Consider the following 21265-nt stretch of genomic DNA (forward strand, 5'->3'; position numbering starts at 1 on the left):
GCGAAAATCATCGTAAGACATATCAGTATTTACATGATCGTTGTATATATGCTTCAAGTTTGTACCATCTTGTTTAAATAAAATCAGTAAATTTGCATTGTCCCGTACGAGATGCTTGGGTATCTTGGCGTACGTTTGACAAAGATAGAAACACTCGACGCTCGAATGCCGACCCATTGCAAAGTACTCTCTTATCGTATCTTGCTTATCGCACGACACGTCTTCAAAAATAAAAATGGAGTTCGGAAGCGCCTCGCTCGTTGGAATAACGTCACTATTATTAGAAAATGTAAAATAACCAATTTCGTCAATCGGTAATAGCAAATTTTCCAAGTATCGATATTTCGGTTGTTGAAGCGATTTTGAGTATACGAGTGAGTCTCGATTGCGCACATTACTGATCGGACACGACAATATTTCCCAATCGGGCATAGACCCAATCGGACACAATTCCGATCGGACACAGGCCCGATCGGACACAGACCCAATCGGACACAATTCCGATCGGACACAGTCCTCATCGCCAGGTCAGGTCCATCCTACAATCATTGTATGGATGGAAAAATGTATGCGTGAACACAGTTTGTTCCCCCCCCCCCTGAGGGGGCTCCACTATCATAAAACTAGACACATATGTTTGCATTGAACCTCGCTTCGCGTGGAAAATTGTAAACCTATGTGGAACCTTACTACGCATTAAAAAGTATTTGCGTGCAGGCAGTATGTTCGGTCCCCCCCCCCTGCTGGGGGGCTCTACTTCTGGAAGATATAACCTAATCAAAACCTATATATTTCTAATATACTGTGTCCGACCGGGCCTGTGTCCGACGGGGCCTGTGTCCGATTGCAATCATATGTATCCGATCGGAATTGTGTCCGATTGGGTTTGTGTCCGATCAGGCCTGTGTCCGATTACAACCATATGTGTCCGATCGGAATTGTGTCCGATCGGGTCTGTGTCCGATCGGGAAATATTGTCGTATCCGATCGATAATGTGCGCAATCGGGACGATCCTGAGTATACATACACATTCTAGAAACGTACACCGTGTGGACTTTCTATCAAACTTATCAACACGTTAGTCTTACCGCAAGTGATATCCCGTATAGTAATCGGCAGCATGTTTCCATGCTTGCATATTTCTTTCTCGGACGTTACTCGTGTTTTATCGTCAAAATTTGTCACTTTGATTATCGTCGCTTGTCGCACGAACCGCATGTTTGCTCTCGCGAATCTCGAATCAGATTTTGAAAAATGAGTCATTGGGGTTCTATTTATAAAGGTGCACCGGATCGAAACTGCTCAGTCTCAAAAATGTTTCTTTTTCTATCGGTTGACAGCGATATTCTCAAGCTTACCACCGAGCAGTTACAGATTATCCCCAAGATTGTTTTACTGCGAGACTTTGGTAGCTACGTGAAACAATTGTGGGACAAGCTTCCCGAACATATAAAAGCTGACTCAGAGATTCGATATCGTCGATGCATGCGACATTATAATTTACCGTGGCAGCAAACACATATCGACAGTCCAACACCGTTAATAAAAGATTGTAGCAAATGCAGACAAAAATTATAAGAGGTAGCGGTTTGTTAAATTGTGCGATAAACGCACTTCCTATCGAATTACATATTTTAGGCTATCAGTTTTGCGGACCGGGAACTCATTTAGAAACATGATTGGCCAGAGGCGATCGGGGTATCAATCCATTGGATGCCGCGTGTCGCGAGCACGACATTAGCTTGTTCCCAAAGCAATAATCTCCGTCAACGACACGTTGCGGATAATATATTCGCCACGAAAGCGCAAACACGTATTACCGCGAGAGATTCGATTCTTGGAAAAAGAGCGGCCGCTACAGCTGTTTGGGCAACTATGAAAGCAAAGACAAAATTCGGTATGGGGACGAAAACCAAAAAATTATCGATGAAGAAAAGACTCTTAAAAAACGAATACTTCCTATAGCGAAGTGCGGTGGTATCTTACCAATTTTACCATTATTGGGAGTTCTCGATTCGTTGGCTGGCGGAGCAGCGGGAATCGCAAAGGCGGTGAACGATAGCAAGGTGGCGCAACGTCAGCTCGAAGAAATGCAACGTCATAATTGCGCCATGGAAGGTCACGGACTTTTCTCGCTCCATACAAGCGTGGACGAGGGTTCTCAACAGCGGCTAAGAAAAAAAAACGTCAAAATAACGATAGAAATGCCTGCCGGTGTAACAACCAATGTACACTTGGAACAACTTGCAAGACGTACGCGTATACCATTTTTTAGAGGCGTTTTCATGCGCAATAATTTACCGATAAACGGTGGGCGACGAAACGAGAGCACTATCGTTAATTTGGATGACATCGATGGTTCCGGTACTCATTGGGTAGCGTATGCAAAGAGGGGAGATCGTGTAGTGTATTTCGATAGTTTTGGAAATCTTCGACCGCCTAAGGAATTAGTGCGATATTTTGAACAGAATGTTTCAAATATAAAATACAATCACGCGGCCTAATAAAATTATAATCAAAGTATTTGTGGACAATTGTGTCTACGATTTCTTCAAACAGTCGATGATTGATATGAATTTAAAGCCTGACAATTCATCGTTGCGACTCAGTATTCGTTCGACAATTTTCCAGCATGTCACTTACACTTACGTTGACTGGCAAGTCAAGTAGCGTTCTTGCTGTAAGCTATTTCGCGGCTATAGATTTAAACGATGACAATTACAAGATTGGTTTGACGGATTTTGAAACTTATCAAACGATATCGAACGTGAATTCTTGGAATAATAAACTTTATTTTGATAACGATGACAAGAAAATTACGATTCCCGAGGGATCGTACGAATTATACGCTATAAACGAATACCTCCACAGTGCGATTTTACGACGTCGACGCGTAGTTGGTTCCAACGATATTGCTAATGACGAAAATATTGCGCGAGAGGAGAATGAAGATGATATCGAAGAACATGAAGAATATCCAATAACGTTTGGCGCTAATCATAATACGCTAAAGAGTGCAATCAAATGTGTCTACAGAATAAATTTTAGTAAACCAGACAACGTTGGATCGTTGTTGGGATTCTCGTCGAACCGTATATTACAGCCTCGGAAATGGCACGAATCGAATGTACCAATAAATATTATTAGCGTAAATATTATTCGTATAGAATGCAGCGTAACCACTGGCGCGTACACACGATACATGAATTTTTACCGAGCGTGCCGCCAGAACATAAGATATCGGAAACGCCAGCACAGACCATTTATCTACCGATCGTCGCACGGAGCATTACTGATTTAACGATACGCATTATTGATCAAGAAGGACATTTGCTCGATTTTCGAGGAGAGGAAATTACCGTAAGATTGCATATACGGCGGCGGTAAAAATAAAGTGTTTGACAAATGAAAGATACTTGAATATCAGTTTTCGCTTTTGGGATCTATACGAATTTCCTCTATTGCATAATACGACCAAGCATTCGTGGACCGTGAAAGCCGCCTCTGGAGAAGCCGCGATACGTGATCTTTGCGCTGCAGACTGGCAGAAAAAATGCTGTGTCAAAAGATATTACTACACTCGACGACTGCAAATTGACCAACGTTAAACTCTATCTAAACTCGGAATTTTATCCCTACGATGATTTTAATTTAGATTTCGATAAAAATAGATTCGCCCTCTTGTTATTCGATATGTACTCTCGTTTTCGCAAATCTTATTACGGATGCGATAATGATGATGTGCTATTAAACATTTCAAAGTTTTTACATTGCGGTCCTCTCGCGGTTATCGATTGCTCGCGACAAAACGAGTCTGTCAAAAATTCCACCGTGGACGTGAGATTAGAGTTTGAATGCAAGGAGGATATAGCGACAAATATTACCGAATAGGTGGTAACCTATTGTTTCATCTTGCACGATCGCATAATCGAATATTGCCCATTGACGAACGTAGTTCGTAAAATTACCTAGATTAGCAAATATCCCCTCCAATGTCAAAAATATATAAAAATTGATATTTTGACGATCGCCAGCAGTCGTACATTATTCTTGCAATCGTACGGTAATATTATCAGCATGATCGCGCCAACGTTTGTGGATCTGCAGGGATTCATTATCGGGCGAAACTTTATCGTGAAGGAAGTAGCGATACTGAGAAATGGATTTGTTCTCTCTCATTACTTTTTTGCAAGTCCCGTACCATGGCGTGCGCTTACAAAATCTGAGAGATGTCAAGCTTCATGGCTAATCGGACATTACCATGGACTTCAATGGGAGGATGGAAACGTTCCTTCGCTAGGCGTTTGATTACGAGAGTTGTGATGGGTGCGACGGAAGAAGAAGATGGAGCATCTCCTATCGTGTGCGTTAAAGGACGCGAAAAACGAGAATGGCTGGTCAATATTGTTATAGCCCGAACAAGCTATACACGAATTATTAAATATATTATTCTAAATACATATTATTTTATATGATTGCTCAATGTGTAACGCGAATACAGATCACGTTACGAGCGTTGACCGAACAAAGCGCTGACAACGCGAGCCACGCGCTAAGCCCGAGCGACCGTGCAATCATTTCATTGCGAAAACGCTGAAATCAGGGCAAGCGGAAGAATTGGAGAAGGACATTGCGAAAATGCAACGTAGAAATCCTACTTAAAAGCGAAATAAAAAGGAATAAAGAAATTGCGAAAGTGCAAGCAAAGAAGTCCTACTTAGAACTTCTTAGCTTGCATCCGGATATTGCCAAAATCATGCGACACGATACACAGCCTTGTCGCTAAACGACCCCCTTCCGGGTAGCCAAAGGGAGTTAATAAAAAGGCCCACCGCTAACGAACGGCGGGCAGTCTTTACCATTAATATTACGCGGGCAATCTTTATTCCTTTACGCGAGCAATATCTCTAACAACCGCGAGTGTCAAAACGAGTATCAATAATTATTATAAAATTAAATAGCCACGCAGTCGGCAGAAATATATACGAAGAAGCGAGAGGCGAGTCTCGAGACCGAAACTCGACTCTAGACACGCGCACGTTAAGATATCCGTTATCGTGATACGCGACGCGAGCGAAAGTGCGGGAACATTGTAATCAAGTCACAAATAAAATAGATATTAATATATTTATTTAACTGAAAAGGTGTCATTTTAAACAAACAACAACAAGTGAAGTTCTCAGGCGGAGCCCGAATTCCCAAATTCCTTCCGGCAAACGATCCCAACTACCGTGCCTCTCCGGAGGCACAACAATATACTTGACGATGATGCGAGAATTGCGTTATTATTGAGACCTTGGATGCGGACTATGAAGATATCACTTCGTTAAATAAGCTAGATGTTACTAATACTATGCGCTGTGAAAAACCTCTAAAAAATTGCGCTTTACAAAATGTATTTAAAATATTCAACTGGTGGACGAATCATCATAAAGATTCGTCCAAACATTATTTAGAATAAACTATTGTTAAAATATATTTTATTCTCTTTTATTCTTTCCTTTTCCTCTTTCATATCTCAGTACGTGAGTATTAAATTTCTGTACGTGACGTTAGATAGCGGCGTCGGCTAGTTAATTAAAATATAGATGTTACATTTCAGTACATGGACATAGACTTTAAATATTTGAATGGTGTATAAATTATTGTTTTGTCGTTCAATAACCGTTCGATAGCTGTTCAAAGCCGTTCGATAGCCGTTTAATATTCGTTCAAAGCCGTTCGATAGTCGTTCAAAGCCGTTCAAAGCCGTTCAATAGCTGTTCAAAAGCCGTACAATAGCTGTTCAAAAGCCGTTTAATAGCCGTTCGATAGCCGTTCGATAGTGGTTTACACATAATAATAATAATAATAATAATAATAATAATAATAATAATAATAATACATTCATATTTAAAAGACTTTAGATATTTGCTCGTGGAAACGTGTGCTACCTTTTGTCTTCTTATCATGTGCAGAAAGTAAGCGTCCTTTGTAACTGATGCATCCCCTACTCTAAAATGTTTAATCGAGACAATGTCTGCCCTGTCGTGGCTGTCATAACGTTTCGAGCAGTGAGTGACGAAAAGTGAATAAAAATGTTTCGTCTTAATCTGGTAAGTAGTGTTCAGTGTTTTGACATGTGTGTGCGACATTATGTGTGATATTTATTAATTAATAATATATTTCAGTTCGTGCAGATTGACGTCATCCACCGCCGATACATGCGGTGGAGGAGGGGAAATTTGCGCTTGGCACACGCAAGCTTGTGGGGAGACACTCGCGAAGCCCGCGAGTGTGCATGCGTGCATCCAACCCAATATGATGACATATTTCATTTACGGCCTCTTTTCGGCTTGGAGCCGTATGAAGAAGAGGAGAATTGGGAACCGGAAGAAGAGGTATCGGATGAGGAAGAAAATTTGGAGGAAGAGGAGGAGGAGGATTGGGAGGAAGAGCTTACAGCTCCAGGAGGATAATTTAAGTATCTTCTTTTTAAAATTTATGTCGGATTTATAAAATTATTGAGTTGAGTAAAAAGTCATTGCATATTTTTTGTATGTTTTTCAAAGTCATTTATTTATATAAAGAACAAAGATCAATCAATGATATATTTTCCGTTTTGTTCGATGACCTTTTGTCATCTTTCGGTGAGCTTCATAATTCCCCCTTCGTAGAAGGATCTTTCATATTTCTCATCTCCCTCACTAAATCCTCCATTTCATTCCTCCAACATTTTCTGCATCTCCCCCTCCCCTCCTAACCTTCCTAACACCGGATTCTTTAGTACTCCTGTCGTTTTCTTAACGCTTTTGAAAGTCGCCTCTTCCTCTTTCCCTTCCCCTTGATCCCCCTTTTCCTTTTTAGCATCTCCTCTATGTTCCCGTAACTCCCTCTTCTCTCTTTCGCCTCTTTCGCGGCAAACTGTGCCATCTTTTTCTCTACCGCGCCCTCTATACCAACTCCTGTCGCTGTCATCTGCCTAGTCTCCACTCTCTGTATGTTCTATACTCTTTGACTTAATTGTCACGTTTTCTCACCTCTCGTAATCTCCCTTTATTTTCCCTTATTCCTTATCTAACTCTCCACCCTTCTTTTCCCTCACTCTCTCGCACCCTCACTCACACCCTAGCACACTCTCCGCTCAATCACCCTCCGTTTTCTCACTTTATACTCAGTCCATCACACACGCCAGCACGTACGATGCACACTCTTTGCCACCGGAAGCGGAAGCCTAGTAATTTCAAGTATATGTAGTATTATTGATATTAAATAGGAAAAATTAAAATAGCACAGCGGATTATAGAAGATGATAAGTTTATTTACGTGACATTTTAATAAATAGTTTTTCATGCAATTCTATTTTGAAAACATGTCGTGCTATATTAAACGCATTAAATATTTACAATTGCAGATTTCTTTCTCCTTTCTCATCTTTTATTTCACACTTCGAGCATTATACGAAGCACAGACAAGTATGTAAAAGAGGTTTTTAAAATGCTCACATAAGTTGATAGGTTGACTACGATAAAATTTCCAGCCTGCAGCGTGACTGAAGATTTTGTCTGCATAAGAATGAAAATTACGTTTTTCGTTAAGTTTTCAGGAAAATTGTACCAAGCACTTTGATAAACAGAGAGCCCTATGTCTTCCATTTCAGATTTCAGACAATTCCCTATAAAACCATACAGCGTTAATTGTGTCATAAAAGCACTCAGTACCATTAAACTCTTTCCTATCATAACAGTATTATTAACTTTCAACGCGAAGATAAACTGAAATCCTGAAAAGATTATTTGCGTTCCCTTACGGAAAAATACACTAAACTTTGATGGTTAACAATCAAATTTGAGTGTTAACACTCAAATTTGTGACTAAGTTGAGTGTTTGTCATCAAAGTTGAAGGTTAACATTTAAATTTAAGTGTAGATTGAGTGTTAACCATCAAAGTATGATATAAATTGTGGTTTAACTTTCAATGATGAGTATAGATTAAAGGTTGACCCTCATCGTAGGGTGTTGTTTGGTGTTAACCTTCAATGTTTAGTGTCGATTTGATCAGTGTTATGATAATTCCCTCATCGTTGGGTGTCGTTTAGGTATTTTCCAGCAAGGTAGACAGATGACACATAGTGTACACAATATCACATGAGTGGCTGTCAAATGAAAAAATTTAAAATTCCATTTGATAGCCAATCGTGTGATACTGTGTATTAACACTGTTTCATCTGCCTTGTTGGAAAACACCCATTGTGTTAATTTTCTTTAAGTATCGATTGACGGCCGTCATTGATGTCGAATATCGATTAGTAGCTGATGTATATATAATTGCACATAATTGACTAATACAATAATTGTAATAATATATAATACAAAATAAAACTAAAACCTAACAAGTAATAACTTTAAATTCATTTAATAATTTTTAATAAATATTTATATTAATTTTTAACATACCCATAATTAAAATTGAGATTTGAATGTTATTAATTTGTAAATACTAATTGTAAATATAATTATATTAATTATAATTAATTATATTATATTTCGGAAGGATTATAATATTATTATTATATGAATTGAGGGTAATTTTTGAACAAATAATAAATACAGAATTAGTTGCTTCTACTGACGAATTCATGTTATTTATTATGTATATTTTATACATATTTTGTAAATTTCACTTTTTTTAAATAATAGCTTTGTGCAATATTTTTAAATAATATAAACATTACAATATAAGCATACATATATATATAATATAAACATAAAAAATATAACATAAAACATACATGGTGATTGAATCAATCAGTTTCTTTATTATTTACCAAGGGCATTATATAATTTGTTGTATCATTATCGCCAGGTAAGAGAATACATTTATTTTTAATCTGTTCTGGTTTACAGGTTAAAATATTATTTGTTATTTCCACAGCATAACAATAACTAGCTGATGAGATATTATAATGCGAGCATAATATTATATCTTCTAATATTTCAATCGAATTACCAACAACTACAAATGCAGTAGTACCAGTTTCTAAAATAACTGAAATAATTGATTTAATCGTCATTAATTCACCTAATTCTGTTTGTATTATACTATTATTCCGTTTATACATTCTGTTGTAAGAATTGCTATGATAAGTGATACCATTGTATATGAATCGCTGATACGATTTCCCATTATTGTTCTCAATCCTTTCGTTAATCAAAGCTTGTATGGAAATTTTTTCAACTAAATTTAAGAGTATGTTTTTTCCAGTACCAATAATTTTCACAATATCATTATTAGCATTTCGCGCTTGATCGTATTTACTTTTATTATGACCTAACATATGATTAAATAATTTTTTCCCTTCTTGATTGCAATTTCTTTTATTAAATGTGTCGTTATATTTTATGTTTTGCAATCTTAAATAAGATTTACAAATCTGTTTCAAAACAAATTGTGAACTGTGTAACATTTTCCTCAATACATAATTATAACTCTCATAAAGAAATGCTGACCAAGCCCATAAAGCACCAAAATATTTAATTGATTTTGGTATATGTAATAATAGATGAACATTATATTTCATACATTCTGCACCATATAGTAAGGGAATTCGTTCAACAAATATTTGAAGTGCTCTTTCAGCTTGTACATAATCTTCGTTTGTTATTTTTTCGCAAAAAAACTTATATATTGCAAAAACTAGAAGCGACCAATGTTTATAGTAAGGTTTTGAAAGTACATTTTTTAAACATGGCATAGAATAATAAAGAAGGAAATTTTTTAATTCGGAAGCTTTCCAAACTTTAATATCATTGATTGATCTTGGTGTCCGTGTTATTTCACTTGGTGGTCGGATTGAAGTTAATTTTTTGTCAAAAATATCCTTTTTTGTACCAATATACGAAGGATTATGACAATTTGTAAACCAAACGATGATAAAGGATTTTACCACACCTAGAAGTATGGAATGCATATATTCCGGAGGAAATGATTGTATAATATCAAAACCAGGTACAAACATTAAATGAGACATGCCTTTTACACCACGAACAAACTTTTTTTTTCTAACCGCTTTTTGAGAATCTTTTAAATGTTGATTCTTTGTTCTTGCTTTACCTTTTTCCAAATATACACGAGCGTAACCATTTCCTACTTTCACTCTATCACCTGGACATAGGCAAAATGAACAGCCAAATTTACCATTAAATTGATGTACATTCTGAAGTGCACATCGTGCAACTGAATCAACAGGTGCAACAATTGTATGTACTCTAACATGAACAGGTGCATCTAAACCAGGGGGCAAACAATGAAAACCATTTTCATGTAAATCTTTTAAGTCATCTACGAACGGTTTAAAAAATAAATCCATTACGGGTTTTTTTGCTGAATACCAGATACTTGAAAGTAAGATGTTTTCTTTACGTAGACAATACGGTAATTCATTGATTGCCACTTGGATTGGACACATGGATACTTTTGAAGATTTGAAAGTATCCACTCCGTCAGAATTCCACTGAAGAGTTATATCATAATCTCTAATAACTCCATTTCTACGCAGTCTTCGATATGATTCCCCACTAGTTATATCTGAAAGTATACTAGACTGTTCTGCACAACTTCTTTGCAATTTATAAAAAAGCGGTCCTGATAATAAATTACGTAATTGATCTTTTAACGGTAAATGTATAAAATAATGCCCACCACGTACTAAATCAATTCTCATATACCATGTATTACAAGACGTACAATTAATATGAGTCATTTGTTCAAAATTTAATTCCACAAAACATTCCGGACAATAGAAAATTGTTTTCATGTTTGCGGTTTTCGGAAATTTTTTTAAGAATAAATGCCGAGAAAAATTTAGTGTAATTGGAAGATGACAATTTATTAAATTTAGAAGATCATCAAATGCTAGATCTGTTAAGCCATGACGGATTATAAAGCTCATGATAAGGAGATCACTTTCATCTTGGGTTAATGGACAGTTTTCATAAATCGGTTGCCTCATCTGCAAAGAAATTGTTTTCTAAAATTATCTACAAAATTCCATTCTGATTAGCAAAATGTAATTAGAGATGTTATATGAAATTTTAATAAAATATATGAAATATTTCATACATAAAAACACATGTAGTTTAAATTAAAAGTATATCATAATATAATATCATATAATTTCATACATTAATTGCTTTAAAGGAAATGTTAAAATTAACACAAAGTACAAAAATTCGGTTTTTCTAACACAAAAAAATTAGCAGTAGTATAGTAAACATAATTTATACTGAGAGTAATCCAATTCTTACTTCTTCATTATTGCCATCTTCACCATGTGCATCATCAAAAATATTTTCTTCATCATTGGCATTATTAACTTGGTTGTTATAGATTTCATCATCGCTACTGTTATTTTCATCTATTGAGGAATGCTCATTAATTTCTTCAAACTGTTGAAGCGCTTCATCGTGCATGCCAATTATATTCTCTACTGCATTATTTTCTTCCTGCAATAAATATATAGTCAAATTATTAGATACTTACATAATTTGTTGAAAATATACACTGTTTAAACAAAAAAAAAGCCGAATAAAAACATTTCATAAAAAGTAACTAAATGCGGATAAACAAACTTTTTGATTGACTTTTGAAATAATTTGTTAGCAAATATTGTGCTATATTTTACAAAAAGATTTCTTATATGTTATATAAATTAAAACATTTCTTATATGTTATATATATAAAATAAATATCCATGTTGAGGTTGTTTTATATATATAATTTTATAATCCTATTATTTTTTATAAGTATACCTGATTATTGAAAATCAATTCAGCTTGTATTTCGTTCCTTCGTCGAGATTGAATAGTTGTTGCTGGAACTTCTTCTCTTGCATCTTGAAGATATTTTCTATATGTGGTCCTCTACTATTCATAACAATTCGTAAATATGAAAAACGCGGAATAACTTATAACTTGCAATAACTGTTCATTGCGTAGCTAATACACCTGTTTGTTTGTCACTTTTAGCGTTTGTATATTTTATAATAACGATCCGGTTTTCAGTTTTCACTATTCACCAACAAACACGTGATCGGGACACAAATTAAAGCAACACAAACGGCCATGATATTGACGTAAAATTTCGTCGTCGCACTTTATTGTTAACCATTCCCTGAATTTCACAGCGATACTATAATTTTTATTGACGAACTCGACAAGCAAACAATCATCATTATTCATTATGTACAAATAACAATGAAATCTTAAACATAAAGAAAACCGACAAAAACTTGCAAAATAATTTCATGCCAACTATCGAGAGATACCGAGTATTGCCGAGTAGTGTTGTTACATGAGCCCCCTTTTTTGCGCACATGCGTCAAATCCGATATCAGTAAAATGCTTCGATCGAGTGAAAAAGGGTTCCTTATAGCCTTTGTTTTATCGTTTGTAAAAATTTTATTTTTTTTCTTATTTTGATTTTGTTTTTGATTTTTCATTTGTAAAAACTTAAATTTTAAATATATAACTTTTTATTACTCGAAGCATTTTACTGATACTGGATTTGTCGTACGTGCACAAAAAAGGGCCCATCTAACAACATTGCTCGGCAGTACTCGGTACTTCGGTAGTTGGCATCGTGCAATTTTGTTTTGGAAGTTCTTCTCGGTTCTTTATATAGTTGAGATTTCATCGTTATTTGTATATAATGAATAACAATGATTGTTTGCTCGTCGAATTCGTCAATGAAAATAATAGTATCGCTGTGGGATTTAGAAAATGGTTAACAATAAAGTACAACGATGAAATGTTACAAGAACTAGTAAATAAAGGAAACTCTGTTCAAATATCATGGCCCTCTTGTGAAATTAAGAGTGCGATGAAAATGAAAAAAATCATTAAAACGTTAACAGAAAAAGATTGGAATACGACAGTAATCAAAATTCTTGCATTTGGAGGTATATATATATGCAATACATACATTTATATAATGCATATGCATACATGTATATAATCAAATATAAATTTTTACCAAATAGAAATTAACCTATAAAATCTCTGTAAAATAAAAGTTACTTATATAGCAACTAAAATCTTATAATTAATAAGGGCTCCGATGTTCGCATTAATGAATCGAGTATATCACACTGCATGCGAGTAAGCAAGCCGACGCGGACGAGTGAGTGAGCGAGTGAGCGCGTTCAAGAATATTTGATGAGGCCTACTTATTATTAGAAAATTTACAATATAACCAAATTTGCTCATGTAACTGCAATAATAACATCGATACTCGGTGAACATTGTCTTTTCTAGAATGGACAGATATGCATCGACAGTTATTAGAAATACAGAAATTTAATATTAAAAATCCATGTAAGGGTGATAGAAAGAAATTGATGAAAAAATCATTTACTGATGACCATGAGTCTGATGATGATGAATATAACCAATGTACTAAAAAACGAAAAACTGAATTGAAAGTAAATATAATGATTAAATGTCAATGTTATTATAAATCATTCGTATACTTATATTAGCCCAGTCAGCCAGGTCTGTTCTAACAGATATTGCCAAGTGCTTGCTACAAATTATTGTCAGCAAAAAGGCTACAAATTTGGTACAAGAGTTGTTATTACCGATTAAGCTGGCAGATTGCCGGCAAGAATCAAGCAAAGCTTGCTAACATAACTACACAGCAAATTGGCGGCAGAAACCGAGCAAAGCTTGCTGACATGACTGACATCAGATTGTCGGCAAAAACTGAGCAGGATCTAGAGTGCGCAATCTGATGGCAAATTGGCAGCAAAAACCGAACAAAATCTGCAGCTTATTACAAAGTATTATAAAATAGTTCAGTCGCTTATCGCTATGCGGCGCGTTATTCATTATCTATACCCGTATTCAAATTCTTGTCATGAGTGTATATAAAGCCTACAAAATGCTAATAATATTATAATATATATATTTCTATCAATTCAATTTTTGACACAATTCTTATACAGGAAATTCAGATATTGAATTGATTTTTTGCAAATCGGACAGATAATTGTTCGATTTTCACTTATTCAAACAATTTCTGTCCAAAAAGATCTTTAATTTTATAAATTAAGTTATTTGAATTTACCTATATGTTTTAACATAATATATGATTTTATATAATGTCTAATTATCTAATGGTCATTTTATGACCAAAACTTATCATCATTTTATTACTTAGGATTAAGGCTTTAAATCTATTTAAATATATATTTTTATATGAATGGCCAAAAGCTGCAGAATTTGTTCGGTTTTTGCTGACAATCTGCTATCAAATTGTCTTGCGCAGATCTTGCTCGATTTTTGCCATCAATTTGACGTCAAATCATGTCAAGCTTTGCTCGGTTTTTGCCGTCAATTTGCTGTCAGGTTATGTCAACAAGCTTTGTCACCAAAACACAAGCTTAATGCGGACACAGATGGCACTGGATTTGTTACCAAGTTTTGAGCGAATTTGATGCCAATTTGGCAACAATTTGTTATCAAATTGCTTACTGGGAGTATATTCATATTTTTATATATTCTCGATCTTTACAGATTAACAAACGATCTAAAATGAAAGCTGGAGCGTTGATACAACAAAATATGTTGCCTAATCTAAAAAAACAAACATCTTATATAAAAAATGTAAGTAAATGTCTTTTACTATCTTTTATCTGCATGCTGCAAACTTGCGATATTTGTGCAATTTATGGTCACATACGACCATCGCTTGATCACATAGATTCACGAATCAATGCATTAAAATAACAAAGCATCCAATGTGCTTATTATATTCATTCTATTTTTTTGTTTTTCAATGTCATTCATTTTTAGTGGTGTACTTCTTCGGATGAAGACGAAACATTAATTTCATCTGATGATGAAAATTACAAGCCATCGAACAAAAAGGAAGAAACAAAAACGTTCAATATGAATGGTACTCAGCAACAGCAAGAAAGTCTAATAGCGAACTCAGTATTAAAAAGTATAAAAACTATAAATATTCCCGGGAAAAAAAGTCCATGTATAATTATATATAATTATATATAATTATATATAAATATATATGAAATATGCTCATATATATAATTATATATAAAATATATATATAATTGTATAAAATTATATATAAAAATATATATAATCTCATATACGGTTATATATGACAATATATTACATCATACAGGATTATATATAACTATATATACATCATATGATAATTATATACAATCATATATATTTGTATATATTTATATATGAGCATATTTCATATATAATTATATATGGGCCATTTTTTCCCGGGTTATCTAATATTTAATGAATACAGTAGTGAACGATGAAACGAAATAAACATTATACATTCAAAATATAATTGTTATTATAAATTAATACAAATTTTATTACAGAAATAACAAAAATAGAAACTGTAGCAGACCGGGTGATACAAAAATTACAAAGTATTGAAAATTTAACCCAAAATGTAAGGATTGTCCGTTCTGATGATTTGGTAAGAATATCACTTATATTATAAATTATACATCTATTAAAAGTTTATTTTATTAGTTATGAAAATGTTTGTCTTTATATTTTCTAATATACATTTTACAGGTGCAGCAATTAGAAAAAGATAATGAGAAAATAAATGATGAGGTTAATGTTGAGAAAGTTCTTCCCATTGATACGTCAATTAATAAAAATGAAATAATTTTGTGCAATAATGAAAATATTTTACAGAAAGTCAAGATTGATACAGATGTCAAAATTAATATTGCATCGCCTACAAAAAGTTTGCAAATTGTCAATGATATGACTTGTGTAAGTGAGAGGTATATGTATTACTTGTTATAAATTAATATCTTGTATGTACAAATTGAAATTCTGTATGTTTATGTATTTTGCAGAAAGTCGAAACAGATGTAAAAGTAAATATGGCATCGTCTGCAGAGAATCCGCAAAGTGCGAATAATGCTTGTGTAGACAAGGTATGTACTATATATTCGCTGTAAATTGATCGTATCTTGTGCAAAATTAAAATGTATGCAAATTTTCGTATATTTTTTTATAATGGAAAATGAGAATTTATCTGCAATTTTTAATTCTTTGAGAGTTTTCACTATATTTTATTGTTATCATCTGTTATATAGAATATGATATCACTTAGTCGAGGAGTCAATATTCCGGAAAGTATTATGCGGAAAATTCGGACTTCTGATATTGGTAAAATGACCTGCGATTTAATGGGTCATTTGTTTTCAACACAAGAGATTGCGTGTTCATCTAGAACAGGAAAAAAGAACAACATAAAATCAATAGAAAGTTCAATAGAGAGGAAAAAAAAACCTTTGGACCAAGATCATAAATTTAATGCAATAAAAGGTAAACATTATAAGGATTCTTTTTAATTTATCGCATTTTTAATCAATTAATTGCTATTCTTTTTAATTTGTATTAACACTGTAATATTAATACATATGTATACTGCGAACAAGAAGTATTTGTGTGCAAGAAAACTACGTTAAAATTAAAATGAATTTATAAAATTTTAATAATAATTTATATATTTGTTTACAGATTATGTACTACTCACATTTAAAAATGTGAACAATGCGGAACAGTTATTCAATACTGCAGTAACTAATAAATGTAAGAATGTCGCACGGAACTTCAAAAAAGTCTCGACTTCAGAAAAAGCTTAATATGATTGATTCAACATACACACACACACACACACACACACACACACACACACACACACACACACAATGCCTATTATTATATATATATATATATATATATATATATATATATATATAAGTACAAAACTTGCAGCAAGCTTTAAAAAAAAATCGAAAAGATTATTTTTCTTTTATTTAAATTAGATTAAATACAAGATTAGATTTTAAATACAAGTTTTATTTTAAATGTATACAAAATACTTTACGTCTTATTTTATTTGATATATTTTATTTGATATTATATGATTTGTTTCATAAATTATACTTTCCATCGTATTTAGAAAAATAAAAGTTGAATTTTTGAAAGATGTAATTAAAAATAAGAAATCAGAGTTGATTTTTTTTATCATTCATTTACTACTTTGTTTAGGGAATCTGAAATGAAAATGAGAGTAATACCCTAATAAGAGTATATGTATATAAATCTCGCATCTGATGATGATTTTGCATATATTATCGAATGCAAATTGAGAACATTCAAATATGGGGTTTACTCTCATTTGGGTGTTACTTTCATTTGAGGATTCTTATTTTCAGGGTTACCGTCATTTTTAAGGATTAACCATTAACTGAAGGTTAACCATCAATTAACTATCATTTAAAGGTTAACCTTCAATCAATGGTCCGAAATCACACCCAACTTTGAAGGTAATAAATATTGCTTTTATATATATATCCTATTAAAGAAAGCTGACACAAATAAAAAAAATACGTCAAATACATAAAGAAGTCAACGTGCGCAATAAAAAGTTTAAACAAATATTCTCTTCTAAAAATTAACTTAATCCCTAATAAGCAACTTTTAAACAATTTTTCCTCAAAAAATAATTTTCTTATAAAAAATAAAAAACTAAACGATAATTTTCCCCTAAAAAACAACTAAAAAATAAAAACTAAATATGAAAACAATAATTGACTAACTAAGTACTTATTGTTAGAAGAAATTCAGTTTGTGAGGATTTGAAATAGTATTTGTCATAAAATAAATTTTACATTTATAGAAATATTACAAATTCTCTCGAGATAATTAAAATGCATATTATTTTTATTAAAAAATTACATTATTATGTTTCTCCCCCAAATAAATATTTTATATAATATAATATAATATAATGTATAAAATAGCACTATTATATTACGGATTTTATTACAAATAGTAAAACGCAAAACAATACTGTGGCGGATAATCCACCACCAGGTAGAAACGCATGCCATATAAGGCGCGCGAAATACTCGCGGGAAATAAAGGTCCACGCGCTAATCACGTGCCACGCGCACAACAAGAACCGCGCGCTAAGCACGTGCCGCGCGCAGGACGAAGACCACGCGCTGAGCACGTGCCGCGCACAGGACGAAGAGCACGGGATAAGCACGTGCATAACAGAGCAGGTAGTCAAATACCTAACCGCGAGGCGGCGAATTGGGCAAACCAAAATCTCGCTATCAGAATACCATCAACAACAGTATATAAGGTAGCGAAGCGACAAGGCAAGACAGTCTGCTCACGCTTTCGAGAGCGCAAGCAACAGATACGTGAGCACGACTCTTTTGATATACGCTTAGAGCGTCAAAAAAGCTGTTAAACAGCGCCCTAACAGGTTCGCCTTCACGACCGCTGCCGCCCCGTTCACCAGGGGCCGACCTACGGCAGAGAGCGGACCAGGAGGGCACACAGCGAAATAGCGAACCACCAGCCAAGCGAGTACAGTGGTCATTACTGCCCTGGAAGCTGGAGCCGCTGGAGATACCGGCCGTCAACTTCACACGTCCTCCAAGAAGCCTGCTCGCTACCTGGGACATCCGACTGAGGAGGTATACATCACCCTCCTATCCAGCAACGGTGCCAGCACTCCTGACACCACCGCCGCTGACACCTCCCAGGAGCGACGCAAAAAGAGGCGACAAGCAGGAGCGGGCCACCCAGACGGATCGTCGCAGCCTGGTACATCGCGGCACGCAACACCGGCAACCGCACAAACAGGAGCGGGCCACGCAGTCCTCCGACTCCGACTGGGAGGCCACCACCAGGACGACGGCCACGCAAACAGAGGCAGCGTATCACAGGGCCTCCACAAGTATCCGGCGAGCGGTTTCCACACCGGCGAAGCCCAGGGGCACAACCGGGCAAGGACCCTTGAAGTGGACTCGAACCACACCACACATCTCGTGGCGAGAAAACCTCGCCACGCGTAGGAGTCGCTAAACGCGACGCAATCGGCCCTTTTCAGGGCCACACAAAATTTAACACTTGTACATATATAATCAGGAGAATATATTTATTGTCGATACATAGACCACGCATTCTACCTTTCGATCGACATCCTATCTTCGAACACATCACACGCAACTGCCACATTGGTGACCCCGACGTGATAGGATGCCGAGAAACCCGAAGGATAGCACGATACTCGTCGACGACGAAGACCAGCCAACAAGCAGGATGGGACTACGCATCCCACCCTTCTGGCCGGAAGACCCGGAGCTGTGGTTCGCGCAGCTAGAAGGACAGTTCGCGTTGAGCAGCATCACAGATGACAACACGAAGTACGCTTACGTTCTCTCACGGATAGAACCTAAGCAAGCAAGAGAAGTCAAAGACGTCATCACGCAGCCACCAGCAACTCGCAGATACGAGGCCATCAAGAAGGCCCTCATACAGCGCCTAACAGATTCACAGGCGCAAAAGATAAAGCAACTCCTTGAGCACGAAGAACTAGGCGACAGGAAACCGTCGCAGTTTCTACGACATCTGACTACCTTGGCCGGAACGACGGTATCAGACGAGCTGCTAAGGACCTTGTGGCTAGGGCGATTGCCTCCACAAATGCAAGCAATACTAGCTACACGAACGGAGGACGAACTGAGCAGCGTAGCAGAGCAAGCAGACCGAATACACGAGGTCAGCAACCGGACACTCGTGGCGGCAATCGGACAGCAAACGGCAGCAACACAAGCAGCCAACCCATGGACAGCACAGATAGAAATGCTGACAAAGCAGGTCGCAGCACTCACGACACAGATGACAAGGTTCATGAAGCAAAGGAACACCCGAGGCAGCACGAGAGAACGCTCAAGAAGCAGGAGCCGAAATTATCAAAGAACACCGAAACAAGAGGGCATATGCTATTATCACAAACGCTTTGGAGCAGAGGCACGCAAATGCACTCAACCATGCACGTACAAACAGCCAAAAAACGAGGAAAGCAGTCATTGAGGGCGGCCAATGACGGCGACACAGAACCTCGCCGCCTGTACATAAAAGACCAGAAATCAAAAATAACATTTCTGATAGATACAGGCTCCGACATAAGCGTCTATCCACGCAGGTTTAGGCAGGGAAATCAGCAGAGACAGCCATTCGATCTATTCGCAGCAAACGGCACGAGGATCATAACGTACGGCATGATAACCCTGCAACCAAACCTGGGATTGAGACGAGCATTTCCATGGCGCTTCACGGTAGCAGACGTAGCACAACCAATCATCGGCTCAGACTTTCTGGCTCAATATCACCTATTACCAGACGTCAAGAACCGAAAATTAATAGACGGGAAAACCGGACTGGCCACGCCAGGAACGGCAAAATACAGCGAAGTCACCTCGATAAAAGTTGTGAAAGAGGAAACACTCTACCACCGTATAATAGCAGAGTTTCCGGGAATCACACAGCCCGCAGGAGCGCAGAAGATAGCAAAACATAATACAGAGCACCATATAGCGACAACACCAGGACAGCCGGAAGCAAGCCGACCACGCAGATTGGCACCCGATAAATTACAGGCAGCAAAAGCGGAGTTCGACCTCTTGCTACAAGAGGGAATTATAAGACCATCAAAAAGTCCTTGGGCATCACCGCTACACATGGTGCCAAAGAAAGAGAATAACTGGAGACCATGCGGAGACTACCGCAAACTAAACGCGAGAACGATTCCAGACAGCTACCCAATTCCGCACATAGAGGACTTCGCGCAAACGCTGCATCAGAAACAGATCTTCACAACAATCGATCTAGTACGGGCATACAACCAGATCCCGGTACACCCCGCCGATATCGTAAAAACGGCAATAGCAACACCATTCGGACTCTACGAATTTATATACATGCCATTCGGATTGAGAAACGCTGCACAAACATTCCAACGTTTTATAAACGAAATCCTGCACGGACTGGATTACTGTTATGCCTACATAGACGACATACTGATAGCCTCAAAAACAAAAGAGGAACACAGTAAACATTTGAGAGAAGTTTTTACCAGATTAGATACATACGGGATCAAAATAAATCCAGCCAAATGTGTTTTCGAGGCAAAACAAGTAAAGTTTCTCGGATACCTCGTGTCACAAGAAGGTACTAGGCCACTTCCTGAAAAAGTAGAAGCCATAAGAAACTTTCCAAAACCTAGCAGCATTAAACAAATGCGCCAGTTCTTGGGGATAATAAACTTTTATAGACGTTTTATCCCCGGGGCTGCTAAAGAACAGGCAACCCTCAACGACGTGCTGAAAGGTCCAAAGAAGAAAGGAAAAA

At 36.2% G+C, this 21265-nt stretch overlaps 2 protein-coding genes across 2 annotated transcripts; both read left to right on the top strand.

Annotated features, from left to right (window-relative positions):
* The first annotated feature begins 15747 nt into the window (after positions 1-15747).
* On the top strand, positions 15748-16695 carry LOC138941770 (uncharacterized). The gene is made up of 4 exons (XM_070311656.1): positions 15748-15814; positions 15901-15981; positions 16144-16375; positions 16571-16695. Exons 1-4 carry the CDS (start codon positions 15806-15808, stop codon positions 16693-16695), a joined length of 447 nt encoding a protein of 148 aa, XP_070167757.1. The 5' UTR covers positions 15748-15805.
* A 2416-nt stretch (positions 16696-19111) lies between these two features.
* LOC138941771 (uncharacterized) lies at positions 19112-19948 on the top strand. The gene has a single exon (XM_070311657.1). It carries the CDS (start codon positions 19112-19114, stop codon positions 19946-19948), a length of 837 nt encoding a protein of 278 aa, XP_070167758.1.
* The last annotated feature ends 1317 nt before the right edge of the window (positions 19949-21265 follow it).

This window comes from Polyergus mexicanus, unplaced genomic scaffold (assembly GCF_030449975.1).
Source record: "Polyergus mexicanus isolate NDT 795.1 unplaced genomic scaffold, iyPolMexi1.0 SCAF_20, whole genome shotgun sequence".
In the NCBI taxonomy this organism is placed as follows: domain Eukaryota; kingdom Metazoa; phylum Arthropoda; class Insecta; order Hymenoptera; family Formicidae; genus Polyergus; species Polyergus mexicanus.